General features: G+C 40.5%; 1 protein-coding gene across 4 annotated transcripts in view; it reads right to left on the bottom strand.

The window, feature by feature from the left end:
* The window catches only part of SMG1 (SMG1 nonsense mediated mRNA decay associated PI3K related kinase), a 127613-nt gene that overhangs the window by 16138 nt on the left and 97170 nt on the right, over positions 1–14305 (bottom strand). For all 4 annotated transcript variants that reach the window (XM_058710888.1, XM_058710886.1, XM_058710884.1 and 1 more), the window contains 15 exons: positions 12449–12695; positions 11816–12045; positions 10252–10500; positions 9612–9750; positions 9415–9524; positions 9076–9294; positions 8072–8262; positions 6950–7122; positions 6522–6801; positions 5784–6056; positions 5323–5557; positions 4832–5058; positions 1842–1992; positions 1554–1743; positions 704–1173 (listed from right to left, as the gene is read on the bottom strand). In XM_058710888.1, the coding sequence (XP_058566871.1) occupies positions 704–1173; positions 1554–1743; positions 1842–1992; positions 4832–5058; positions 5323–5557; positions 5784–6056; positions 6522–6801; positions 6950–7122; positions 8072–8262; positions 9076–9294; positions 9415–9524; positions 9612–9750; positions 10252–10500; positions 11816–12045; positions 12449–12695 (3384 nt within the window). The remainder of the gene's footprint in view (positions 1–703; positions 1174–1553; positions 1744–1841; positions 1993–4831; positions 5059–5322; positions 5558–5783; positions 6057–6521; positions 6802–6949; positions 7123–8071; positions 8263–9075; positions 9295–9414; positions 9525–9611; positions 9751–10251; positions 10501–11815; positions 12046–12448; positions 12696–14305) is intronic.

Here is a 14305-nt window from a genome sequence, read left to right as displayed (position 1 = left end):
TGGGGCTTAAACTCACAAAACACAAGATCGTGACCTGAGCAAACACCAAGAGTCAGATGCCTGATCAACTGAGCCACCCAGGTGCCCCTAGAACATTTTTAACACTCATGGTCCTGAACCTTTGTGAGAGGTACTGTCCCCACCTTAGGGAAGTTAAACTCAGATTCATATACCTGAATCCAAATCCATCTCATCCCCAAAGCCTGTGCTATCATACTGCCCCCCTAACTAATCAAGGACAAAAACCGGCTTCTCAAAAAAACAATTTCCAAATGATGACAGATTCATACACAAAGTTGGTAACACATCAAGAGAGTATCAGGGACACAGAACAGAAGTCACCTTAGAAATCATCTTAATTACACGTTAAATCATATAGGAGGCACATTCACATAACGAATAAATTCAACCATTAGAAATTATATTTACAAGCAATACTTAATGACACAGACAATACCAAACATACAACGCTGATGGAAATGAATTCAAAGGTCACAAAGTGTAAACACAAAACACTCTCCACTACATGGAACACAGACAAGGAATAACAGGAAAGAAACACCAAAATTCCAAAAAGCTGGGTTTGCTGCAAGCTGGCACAATTCAGGATGTTTATATTTTTCCCCCTTATATTGTTTTATATTAATCTCCCCAGATTTTCAAATTCCTACATTGGGGAAAAACACACTCGAAAAATACTCACTTGAAACATGGCAATATGCAGCTGAACACGCTGCAGGCTTGTCTTACAAGAAGAAATACTGGTTTCCAGCCTGCGCACCAAATCATGCTTCTTCCAGGCAGTGTCGTAGGAACTCGCTAACACAGTTGCCCTGTTCATGACCAACTGAGAGAACTTCCCGATCTGGATGTTGTGCTCCACTGCTTTCTTACAAAGATCATCAACAGAAACTTTGCTTTCAGCACCAAAATCCTTCGCCTCTACTTGAGCAATAATGTCTACACCTAGAGCACTGATAAAACTGCAGAGGGTGAGTCCTAGGGCTTGGTTGGGAAGTCCAATCAAGAGCTGCCTCACGAAGTCAGCCGTGAATGCCTTTATAGGTTTGGCCATCTGGTCTTCACTGAAACAAGAGTTTCTAAAAAGGGTTTTCACATTGACCATCTGTACAGGCCCATTTACAGTATTCTGATCTTCAAGTGAACTTGATCCTAAAAAAAGAAAATCTTCTTAAAGTATTTCATGCAAAGCAAAGTAAGGTGACAGTACTGCTTATTTAAAAACAAGACTTGGGGAGCCTGGGTGGCTCAGTCGATCGGGCGTCTGACTTCAGCTCAGGTTGTGAATCTCACAGCTCGTGAGTTCGAGCCCCCGTCAGACTCTGAGCTGAGCCTGTTTCAGATTCTGTGTCTCCCTCTCTCTCTGCCCCTCCCCCAGCTCACACTCTGTCTCCCTAAGAACTAAATAAACATAAAAAAATAAAAAAAATAAAAAAAGACTTAATGAACATACAACTAAATTAAGCCTACCCCATCCTACACAACTAAATTCTACACAACTAAATTCAACACGTTTAAATGTGAAGTATTACCTGACAAAGTTTTAGAAAAGGTACCACAGAGCCTGAAGAACTCCTTAATTGTCTGTAGTCTTTTTAGAAAGAAAATTTCTTCTAGCACCTGCCGGTGATTATCATCATCAAAAAAATTGACTTGGGTGCTCCTAGCTTCCCTTATAATGTCAATCTTTCGCCAAGCTATGGGAATTTCCATCTTGTTTAACTATGTAAAAAAGAAGAAAAGTTCATTTCTCTACTCTTTGTACTGTGAACAACTACTTTAGTACACTTGCATTATTTATTCACAAAATCAATATTTACCTTTTCAATTAGTAAACCAAAAGCAGTTTCTACTTGGGCAAACATGCCATCAAATGCTACCAACAGCATCTGGCCAGCTGACATTTTTGGTGTTTCATCAACTGAACCATTTCTTGGTTGGATTAATTCACCATATTGAGCATGAAGTATTCTAGAGAAAAAGAAAAGGGAATTAAAATCCTACCTGAAGAGTAGTAAGAGTAACAAGTGTCAGAGCCTGCTAACATGTAATCTAGAAAACAAATCTTGTTGCGTGAAGAGTGTTACGGTAAAACGGCATGGCATGTAGTGTCCACCATAATGTGAAGTTAATGATTCCAATTCAGTATTAGTAATCGACCATGTGATTAAATTTAATGCAAACTTGAATTATAACAATTTTTAAAGGAACTATATAAGATATTACAGTCTCATTTTATACAAAGAATGTAAAATAATATAACCTCCCAATAACTGTCAAGAATCACAAAATTCTGAAGTTGGAGGACTTAGCAAAAATTGTCCAGGATGTTCACACTACTGTCACATGACCGAGCCAACTACAGGCAGTAAACTCAGATGCCTGCCATCTTGGGCAAGCTTGGCTTTGAATAATGCATAGTCTGAGCATAGGTTTTCAGAAATTCACCCTGCTCATCATTGTTAAGACTTACAAAGTGGCTTATGAATCAAGACACTATTCCGAAATTTTTATATAAAAAAAATCAAAAACAGCACTCCTAGTACCTACAACTAGTATCAGTTTATGTCACTAACGTTAACTAGATTGTCAACTTTATCACACAGAAACTGCTACGAAACTATTAAGAGAATTTAAAAACTAGGCTAACCAGAGCAATTTCTTCTTTTTTTTTTAATATACGAAATTTATTGCCAAACTGGTTTCCATACAACACCCAGTGCTCATCCCAAAAGATGCCCTCTTCAATACCCATCACCTACCCTCCCTTCCCTCACCCCCCATCAACCCTCAGTTTGTTCTCAGTTTTTAAGAGTCTCTTATGCTTTGGCTCTCTCCCACTCTAACCTCTTTTTTTTTTTTTCCCTTTCCCTCCCCCATGGGTTTCTGTTAAGTTTCTCAGGATCCACATAAGAGTGAAAACATATGGTATCTGTCTTTCTCTAACCAGAGCAATTTCTAATGGAAAAAAGAGCTACAACATGCTATAAAATTTTCCTTAAGATGATGAAAGTTTCTCCAAAACAAGGTACAAATATAAGCTGTAACAGAACCAAGCATGAAGATAGTCACCCAACTCATACAAAACAGTGGACAATCATCCATTTGAGGTAAGGGAAATCTGAATTAGATATTAAAGGGAGATAAATGAGGGCTGAAATACAGTGAGAAAGAAAGGTGTACTGATCTACATTTCACATTTGAAATAATGCTAAAAATTAAATGATAAAGATGTTAGGCAAATAATCTAAACCATTGTCTAGCTGACATTTATAATAATTACACTCTTTTTTTTATTGTATGGTGAAGTAACTACAAGTAAACATAAAATAGGAAAACTGTGACTGCAGAAAACACTAAAAATTAATGTTAACATTTTAGGTTAAGTAGCAGCACCATGATTAAGAAAAATAAGTTGAGGGGCTCCTGAGTGGGTCGGTTGGTTCAGCGTCCAACTTCAGCTCAGTTCACGATCTCACAGTTTGTGAGTTCAAGCCTTGCATTGGGTTCTGTGCTGACAGCTCAGAGCCTGGAGCCTGCTTCAGATTCTGGGTCTCCCTCTATCTCAAAAATAAACATTAAAAAAAAAAAATTTTTTTTAAGAAAAATAAGTTTATATTTTAGATACATATACTTCCTACAGTATTTAAGAATGAAAAGATACCTGCTTCAAACTAATTGGGGTAGTACAATTAAAAAAAAAAAATTTTTTTTAATGTTTATTTAGTTCTGAGAAAGAAAGAGAGAGAGAGCAGGGGAGGGGCAGAGAAAGAGGGACACACAGAATCCAAAGCAGGCTCTGGGCTCCAAGCCAGCAGCACAGATCATCACCCGGAGCTCAAACCCACGAACTGTGAGATCATGACCTGAGCCGAAGTTGGACCCTTAGCCGACTGAGCCACCCAGGCGTCCCAGGGCGGTACAATTTAAACAAATAATTTAAACAACTTAAACAGATGCAGATAATACCCAAAGGGGTAAAACAAAGGTTCATTCTACTATTCTACTTTCTTTAATCTTCGAATTTTCTCATGGAGGAAGCACGGCAGGTCAATCCATTTCAACTCTCTCAATTATACTTTCTGGGGTCAACTGGACACGAGAATGCCAAAGAAAGAGGTCTTGAGTCACCAGAGATAAAGGGGCTTAAACCATGGGGATAGTGCATGGCTGAAGGAACCACCCAACCTTTACAGGTTCCAAGGTCAAACTGTTTTTCTGGATTTATGAGATGAAAAACACAGCGTTCAGTATCTAAAACAAACTTAATAAAATTTAAGCAAATTTAAAAGCCTTCACCTGAAGTGAGCCATATACTCCATTAGCTAACTAAACTGGCGCATGTGATTTCATGGAGTTCTGAGGGCTGGCTTAAAAAATACTACACTCCACTCCGTGTGTATTCATATGGTGAAACACCACCCACGCACGCGTCGTGTATGTGTTAGAACGGCACAGAGCTACACACACACAAACAAGCGCGTGAGTAACTGGTGAAACCTCAGGAAGCCCTGCTGACCGTGGCAACATCCCTTTCGCGGTGCTGCCACAGCCCATCAGTAGGCAAGATGCTAACGCCGCAGGATGGATGAAGCGTAAGCGAGATGTCCCTGCACACGGTTTTTACGACTTCCTGAGAACCTGTAGTTATTCCCAAATAAAAGTTTTTTAAACATAAGTAAACATTTGCAAGTAATTGTATCTGCTGTAAAATTAAAACTGAACTCAGAGTAGAGTAAGAGCTCAGAACCCCTTTATCTGGCTTCCCCATCTCTTTCCCAAGAAAACCGCACAGCTAGCATTCACTTGCCTGGCTACATCGATGTAATGAGCATGTGTTTCTTCCTCGAGTCCCATAGCTGCATTTCTTAAGTAGGCCTGAAGAGATTCAACTAGAGTCTGCAGGGGAACGCCATCAGTGGTCTGCTCAATAAGACTGTCCAGCTCATGAAGCATACTTTCTAATGTGTACTCTCCTTTCATCAAACATCTCAGTGCTTCTGGAAATATGATTTGCCGGAAATTTGAATTTAATTCCTATAAATATGTGAGAAATATATTTTAATGTTTTCTGAGTTTAGATAAGTTATACATTTACAGGCTTAATGCCATATATTAAGAACTTATGCAACTATAACCAACATATGGCCACAAACCTCTCAGTGATCTTTAAGTGACCAATGAAGCAGGATTAAAAGGGGAGAAGTCAAATTGCCTTTCTGAACCAAAGATGTAAGAAGTACGGTGTTCAACTGATCTAAAACAAAGTCATCAACTTTAAGCTAACTTAAAAGTGCTCACCTGAAGGGAGGTGTATACTCCATTGGCCAGGTGAACTGCCTCAGAAGCTTCCAGGGGGTTCGGGATGTCTAAGTCCTGCGGCACCAGGTGGCACTGCTTCAGTAACTGCACCAGGCACGTGACATTCCCGCTCATGCTGCAGAGCTCCTCTAGGAACCAGGCTCCGTCCCGAGAGGTCAGATCCACCAGCTGCTCTCCCGCGCTTGAAGCTGCGCCTTCCATCATCAGGTTCCGCCTAAACTCAAATATTTGTACAGTGAAACCGACCCAGCTACCCTCACTCACAAAAGCGAATGCCTCAACACTGGAAAGGAAGTAAAGCAGTTGTGACGTCAAGCAAGACCCAGGACAGTACAGAATACCTTAAGTTGGGGATTAAACAAAAGACCAGTGAAATCGCAAATAAACATCAATGTTTTCAAGACAACGAAACGGTCTCCACAGGAGGCTGGCTGACTCACCTTGTGAGGGTACAAAGGGCTGAAATAATAACACTCGCTAGACTCAAAGATCCTTCTTCTCCATTCTCGTGAAGAAAAACTTTAATACAACGTTCAATTTCTTTCAACTGATCTTCACAGACAGGCACAGTGACAGCTTCCTGTTTCAAGCGTTCCACTTGCCTAATAAGCCTGCTGTTGATGTCGGCTGCATACCGCTGCAGAGTCATTTCGGTGGCAGTGATGAACTGACACACTGTTGGGGGGGGCTGGGGGGCATACTGCATTTCGTATCTATAAAACCAGAGAGAGGCGCTTGTTTACAACACAACCACACTGGACCCAGGGCGACATGGGGTATCACATATGATCCTCAAACCTTAAACAGGAGAAATCGTGATTTCCATTTTTACAGCCAAGTCTTAGGAACTGAAGTAACTTTCCAAGATGACTCGTTAATAAGGGACAGATCAATGTTCGAGTTTAGCTCTCTTGACCCAGATCCCCGTCAGTGGCTAAAGAGACTCCGACACTGGGATCCACTTTATTTAATGAGGAAAACCACACTGTCTTAGGAGGGAAAGCATGAGCTTAGATTCTCCTCAAACCAAGAAAAAAGTGACTCCGTTTAAAACCCCATCCATCAACCCATTCTCGCAGAAAAAATGAAATATCATGCACACATAATGATAATCATTTGAACACAGCTTTGCTTCCAATCGCACGAGAAATTAAGCAAATGAAGCATGACCAACTCACTTCCTGTAGAGCTCTTGACAGCGCTCTACTGTGATGTTACAGATGAGCTCTTCCATCCAGGTCTTCCACTGTTCAATCCGATGTTTCTGAAATATGGCCTTGGGGTACTGCAGAGCCACGGTCGCATAGTGATGCAGCTGCTCCAGGCAGCCCCGGAGCACGGAGCGCCGCTGCTGGAGAAGGGCACCCACCTCCCCCTCCAGCTGCTCGCACTGGCTGATCAAGTGGGCCTGGCCGGCATTCTGTAGAAAGGCTGTCGCTGGCACATAGCTCGGAGGACCTTTTGGTGAAAGAGGACTATTAATACCAGTGCAACTATTCCCACCCAGCAGTCACTGCAAGAAGCACAAAGCAGAACCCCACACATAACAAAACCACCCCAGATTCACAGGCTCACGTGTGTATCTAAAATAAATCAAAACCCATACCAAGGTCCATTTGTGTGCTGATCTCCTGAAGCAAACTTGCAAGCTGTGTTGCTTCTAAATTACTGAACGCAGCCTGATAATGTGTTATCCACTGTTCAAATTCATTGAGCTTCACCTGGATTGCTTCCTGAACAGCCCTTTGCTGAGTCTGTAGTTGAGTGTGTTCAGAATACCTAATAGGAAGGGAAAACGTTTTTTAATTGGTTCTTTCTTCTACGTACTTTCATAACCTTGATTTTGCTCATACTTGGGACTGCCTAGTAAGCTCCCTTTTCAATCTTGAGGGCAGTGCTCAAACATAATACCTTACTTCTCTGATTTTTCCCGTAACTCTCTCAACTATACTCACAACATTCTAAATAAAATTCTACCATACTTTCCAGGTTTTGAGTTCTCTTCAGCATAAAAGAAAGAAGGTTGACAGATCTTTTGAATCTCACAGATTCGTGCAATGTGTTGCATCTGCATATGTACCGCTTACTGAGCACCTACCTACTCTGTACGAGGTTCATTCACTTAGATCATTCTAGTTTAATGCTTAACTCAGCAAAGTGGATAATATACCTGCCACTGTACTAATGAATAAGGACTCAGACACAGACTATAGAGAGAAACCCCAGGTTTGCCTGAATCCAAGTTCATATTCTAACCACTATACCCACCCATCTCCCATAGTTACATGCTCAAACATGTGAATATAAAAAAGCAGAAAATTTAAATGAATTTTTGTGCATTAACATTTTCAAACTGCAGTCCTTGGGAGTATTTTTATCATTTATGTAAACTGCTATAATAATTCTAAGTCAGGTTGACAATGTTTACACAAATGTGAAAATTCTCCTTCATGGAAAATATTAAGAAACAAGAGCTTGGGGCTCCTCGGTGGCTGTCAGTTAAACATCTGACTCGGGCTCTCAGGTCATGATCTCACAGTTCACGGGTTCTGTGCTGACAGCCTGGAGCCTGGAGCCCACTTCATATTCTTTGTCTCCCTCTCTCTTTGTCCCTCCCTCTCTCATGCTCTGTTTCTCCCTCTCCCTCCTTCCCTCTCTCTAAAATACATAAACATTAAAAAACTTTTTTTTTTTTTTTTAAAGAAACAAGAGTTCAACACTTTTAAACCTGTGTTGCAGAGTGTGAGAAGGATGGTCCACTCCTTCCGCTCCTTCTAGAAACTCTATTTCTTCTAGCAGTTTGCCCTGTAGTTTTTCCACATCTGTCAGTTGCTCCTGCAAACTTAGGTATTCATCTAAGCTGCTGTCCAGCTTGGGAAGCACAACCAGCATCTCATCCCTGTTCTTAAACCAGTTCACCTGTAGAAAGATAATTACAATTAGAAAGATTCTTACAGGGTCAACTGTGAGACAGCATGACACGTGCCAGAAGGAACGTGTTAGATGAACACCCTGACCCTGACAGGGTGATGGTATCACCTGCATTTTACAAATAAAGATAAGCAGGGCGTTCAAGTTCACACAGCTGTAGTAAACGGGGACTCAAATCCCACAATACCATGTAGTTACCACCAAGGCACACAAAACAGTGTTGGCATCACTGGCTACCACAATACTAAGATTAAGACTGACGGGAGGCTATCTAATTAAAGAACACCTAAAATAGTCACTGGTAAACACACTGCAGTGTATTAAAAAAGGTCTAAGTTTTTTCAATTCATGAACCCATCTCCAACAAACGGGAGTGTGATCGTGTGCCTTTGTGCACAACACAAATGTGTTGGCAGCATTTTCTACTAATAAGACATCAAATCGCCCTATTCCGCTGCCCTTTCAATGTTGTACATGACAGTCATCCAAAAAAAATTTTTTTAAAGATAGCTTTAGAGGCACGTGCACGGGTGGCTCAGTTGGCTACACGTCTGACTTTAGCTCAGGTGGGGATCCCGCGGCTCGTGGGTTCAAGCCCCAAGTCGGGCTCTGTGCCAACAGCTCGGAGTCTAGGGCCTGCTTCAGATTCTGTGCCTCCCTCGCTCTCTGCCCCCCTGCTGAAAAAATAAACATTAAAAAAAAATACTATTCCTATGAAAATAACTAAATCAACAGAGTTTCACCCACTTTTTGAGGGACATGTTAACACTAATAAAAGGCGGTGACTGTCACTGCCCTCACCTTAATTTCAGCTACTCTGGAAGAAAAGAGGCTGCGGGTGATCTCTCGCTCCATCTCTCTCTTGCTCTGCTTGCTCTCGGCCTGCTGGCCGCCTCCACCGTACACAGCGCCAGCAAACCCGGCCTCGCCCCCAGCCGTCCAGTCCACCAGAGGGTCATACACAAAGGCCTCCAGCAAAGTCAGCAGAGTCTCTCTGCCACGCCGCATAATGTGTAGAACCTGTTTTTAGAGAAGTTTCAATCAGGCTTTCCCCCAGTTTCCTCACTGAAATGCAGTCTTTCATTCCACAAGATCTGTTAATTTAACAGGTACGTGAAAAGGTGGAGAGAAACAGTGTACCTGCTCGCATGAAAGCCTAAAAACACCTTCTACTCCAGTTACACCCAGTGCCGTTTCAATGTTCTGTGTCATTCGGAAAGGGACCTTCTCAGGAACTCTAAGGCTTTTACCTTGAAAAGACAAATGGTTCTATTTTTGTCCTTTCACCAAAAACATCTGACACACACGTAAATGTAAAAAGTCCAATTTGATTTTACCTTTTTCGAAGCAAACGTTGTAGTCTATGTGAACCACCTCTCCAGTCGTCATATCTATGAGAACGTTATCCAGATGTCTGTCTCCAAGGCCAATTATGTATCCGACCATCGACATGACTGCAGTAGATCTGGCGTAAGACTAAACAAGAGGGTAAAGGGTGGGGAGAGCAAGCTGTAACACCATCAGCAAATCTCCTTCCAACACAGACTGGACGCTTCAAAATTCCCAACACCATAACCCCGCTCCCTCATTTCTAACTAGCTGGCACTCCTCGGGGCTGCTATGAGCGGTCACGGAGGCTCTGCGCTGAGCAGCAGCACACAACACTGTGGTCCCTGTTGGTCATGCTCAGTATCAGAATGCTGGATTTAAAAATCAAACTATTTTCAGTCTCCCTAGTTTTTCCTTTTCTCAAGTTTTTATTCTTTCGTTCCATCCGTAATCCCCTCTGTTCTGCCCACACACAGTCATGGCCACGCCTCATAAAAATAAGTGCACATAAGATTCAAATACAGTTCTCGAATTTCCACGTCGGGAGGGAGACAAGGGGGAAGAGAAGGACGGTGAACAACACACACAAGATAGGAAACAGGCAAAAGAAACAGCAATATTGATTACAGTCCCAAACAAAACACATACCTGTGTGACTCTCCACCATTCGTCAGGGGTGGTACAAGATGACCAAAGCTCTTTAGCAAGGAGATTTGGGGGGGTGGCCTCCATTAACTCTTCTAATACCGCCTTCATTACATGAAGAGGCCAATCTCGTCGGGACACATCCAAACTAAGTCCAACTGCTTTTAAAGCAGGGCCAATTTTACTATAATAAAGTTCACTAGGACGAGGTACAATTCCTGGATTCTGAGGAGTTTGGTAGGAATCTTGGGCCTTAAAAAAAATTTTTTTTAAGAAAAAAAATTAACTTTACTTAAACAAAGGTTACTTGCAATATAAAGTAGTATGTTAAAAACTGATTTTTGAGTGGCATTCTCCATCTATCTAGCCAATTTATACACACCAAACAGGTAATTCTTCTGGAAGTTCCATCTTTCTTACAATCTACACATCTTTCTCTTAATTAACTACTATGACTTTACTGGAAACTTGGTCTACTGTTCTATTTTCTCGAGGTTCAATTCAAACTCAACATCCAATTTACATTCTTCTTTGTAACATACAATTCTATTTAAAATTAGTCGTTAATTTGGAATGCCTGAGTGACTCAGTAGGTTAAGCATCCTACTTTTGATTTCTTTGTCTCAGGTCATGATCTCGCGGTTTTTGAGTTCAAGCCCCAGGTGAGACTCGGTGCTGACAGTCTGGAGCCTGCTTGGGATTCTCTCTTTCTCCCTGTTTCTGCCCCTCCCCCACACGTGTGCGTTCTTGCTCCCTCTCTCAAAATAAACTTCAAATCTATCATTAATGAATGCATAAATTTCATTCTTCACTGATCAAGTCATTTAACAACATTCAGACAAATATTTAGGTAGTCCCTAATTCCCATCGCTAATCTACCCCCCAATAATTGTTCTGTAGTCTTCTACGCTTATTTTTTAAATTCGACTCCTTTCAAACTCTTGTTCCTTCCTATACCTAACCTAATTAGATTGTTTTGGCTAGATATGGAATCCTGAAGTTCAGACTAGAAAACTTACCTTGTATGTCTGTAGCACTTGGTACTGTTCCTGGCATATACTCAACACACAGGTACTTAGCTACAATTAATGCTAAATTGAATCCCCAGTCTAAATCAAAATCATAAATTTCCCAGTCACAAAATCACATAATTAACCCTAAATATAAAGTTGTTTATTATCTACATCCTTAATTTAAAAGAACCTGGGTTTCCAAGCTGTTTATTATAAGTTTAACTTAAAAGACCCTAGTAAGCCCAATAAAAAAAAGCATCAAGATGTTAAATATCAACTTACTGAGTGATTAATGACCATTACTACCATCCTACCTGCTCCCCCCTATATTTGTCTAGAACAAGACTGTCAAATGTCACCATTTCTTCCTAAGTTTTTATAAAATGTGCCTCAGAAACACTTTCCCAGATACCTTAAGTCTATTCTGTAACATATAAACTTTCCAAAACACTCAAGAACAGTAGCCTGTAAGCATTTCACACAGAACAAGAGACTAATATGTTTTTTTATATATATTCAAATAAAAGTATATGCATATTTGAGTTTTAATCAACCTTCTGTGCTTGTAAGGCGGCCTCCCGTTGTTGCCATCGTTTGTAAAGACCAAATAAAGGTGTGGCTCCATCCACCCACTGGATTAGTCCTGATCGTGTTCCTAGCGGTGTTACAGAATAGTGTCGGGCATGGAAACGGGGCGTTTCCTGGCGATTGATTGTAGCAAACATGGTATTCACAATAGACAGGAATTGCATTATTCTCTCATCCAGATGTAAATCTTCCAATCCTATGGAAACAAAAGGTAAAAGTAGCTAGAGTGGTGACCACATGGGTGTAAAGTGCAATGGGGTGGAGGGGCATGGGGCTTACAAACATACACTTTTGTGTTTCTTCTCAGTTAACAGAAGCAGTCAAAAACTGAGAGCCAAAGAAGCACAATGACAGCATTAGAGAACATTCCATTTAGTCACAAGGTATTAAGACACTAGCATTATTAGCTGTACCTCATTTCTGCTTATATAAGTTCTTAAGCAAAGAGACAGTAGGAAATGGAAAAATCTTACTACACAGCCTCCAACCACTGCTATTCAAAATCACGGCCAGGCTATTCACCTGCAACAATCCTCTCCCATCACATTTCACACACAAAATCAGATTAATCAGATTAATGCTCTTCTTTTAAATCCCACCTTTGAAAAGGTAAGGATAGCTTTTCCCATCTGACCCCAGAAAGAGAAGTTTCTTTGGCTTGGTTTTGGTAGGTAAGATGGTGATGGTTCCGCCCACACTGTGGATTGTGACAGTGTCTCTAGCTGACACCTCTCCAGGAAGAGCAATTTCAGTGTTAGTCATGGCAGCCAGCCAGGGGCTGATTTCTTCAAGACGCAAGATGTAACTTGCACGTTTCTGTGCTCTCTGTTGCAAACTCAGCATTATCTATATTTAGGAGATGGGGAAAAACAAGTTCATGTTATCATTACAGCACTTATTTTCTTCCACATTCAACTGGCATAAAAGTAAACTTAAAATACCAACACAGATACTTCTTATTGTAGTGCCTATCCTTATTTGACGTTATGTATTTGGGCCATCCTGAGAAGGGAAATAGTGGTGTGCGGATGTGACCTAGGTGATTTTTACTTTGTTCAGACCAACTTCTCTGTCCAAACAAGCAATGAGATCCCAGCAGATGGAAAGAAAGCACTAATTCAGAAGCAAAATTCAGAGCTTCTAACTAGCTAATCCCCCCACTGTTAAGCTATGTTTGATCAGTGCCAAAACAAATCAATTAAATCCTCACAACAGAGCGGATGTAACTGACAGCTGTTGGCTATCAAATAGATACACTGTTAGAGCTCTGACCACTTAAAGTATGTAGAATAACACCACAACCCCCTCTAATAATTCGCAGGGAGTGAATAGCATATGTAGGTGTATCCCTGCTTGCAGCTAACTCAATAATGTGCACCTGAATTAATGAACTCTGGGTTCTGCTTTCATGTGAAAAATGTGTAATCAATCCTTAACGAGCTTTGTTCCATAAAAGGAAAAATACAACTGGGAACACCCCAAGTATCCATGACAGGACAATGGATACACTGTGTCATTTCCCCATATTAGATCAATGTTCACCTGCATACAAAATATGGATGGACCATTAAAAAAAAAGAAAAAAAAAAACCCAATGCTAATCTATCAATTATGGAAGTAATAAAAACATACATGCATACACACACACATACACCATGTATACACACACACACACACACATATACATACATACATACTGGCATACTGTGTATAACCTCATTTATATTAAGTTAAAAACATCCTTTAGAAATGCATCAGTAAATAAAAACTATTTTTTAAAGTATTCTTCCCATCTCTTCCTCTGGTTTTCTTGGTTAATTTATTGACAAGCAAACACAGAAGCAAGGAACTGCTAATGGAACACAAGCAAACAAGTTTGGCTGGGCCACACACACAATGAACTTCAGGCTTCATGTTAGCCCTCTAGCCTTGTGCTTCTAGTTTACGTCCTATGAATTTAGCATGTACTCTAGTTTCCTCTAGATTGCACTTACTCATTATAGTCAGGTGGACTTTCTTTCTACACTATCTTTTAATAGTTTTCTCACTGCTAAAGTTAAGTAAGGAAATTAGGAGTAAGGTAAGGGATAGAGAAAGAGAGAATGAAAGAAAGAAAAAGCTACATGATAAATGTTCTCCTAAAATAATGGTGCTGTTGCTGTACCAGGTCAAAGAAAACACACAATTAAGGGGACCAAAACATAAAAGACAGGATTCTCAAATATTTAAAAACGCTAATCATCCCCAAGTAGCCTATGCAGAACCCATTTCAAAACAGTTACTTATAAAAATTGATGCTGTTCCATGTGAACATTTTGTCTGTTAGAAATATTTAATAACAAAAAAAGAGAGGAATATTCAATACCCACCCCAAAGAAAACTATATAGGTACAAGGTTAAATTTTATAATCTTTATGAAGACAATAAAGCAAGCAATCAATATTTAGTTCGAGGCC

The sequence above is a fragment of the Neofelis nebulosa genome, chromosome 18 (genome assembly GCF_028018385.1).
Source record: "Neofelis nebulosa isolate mNeoNeb1 chromosome 18, mNeoNeb1.pri, whole genome shotgun sequence".
Classification (NCBI taxonomy): Eukaryota; Metazoa; Chordata; class Mammalia; order Carnivora; family Felidae; genus Neofelis; species Neofelis nebulosa.
The sequence above is the reverse complement of the archived record's forward strand: the minus strand, read 5'-3'. Positions and strand labels throughout refer to the sequence as shown.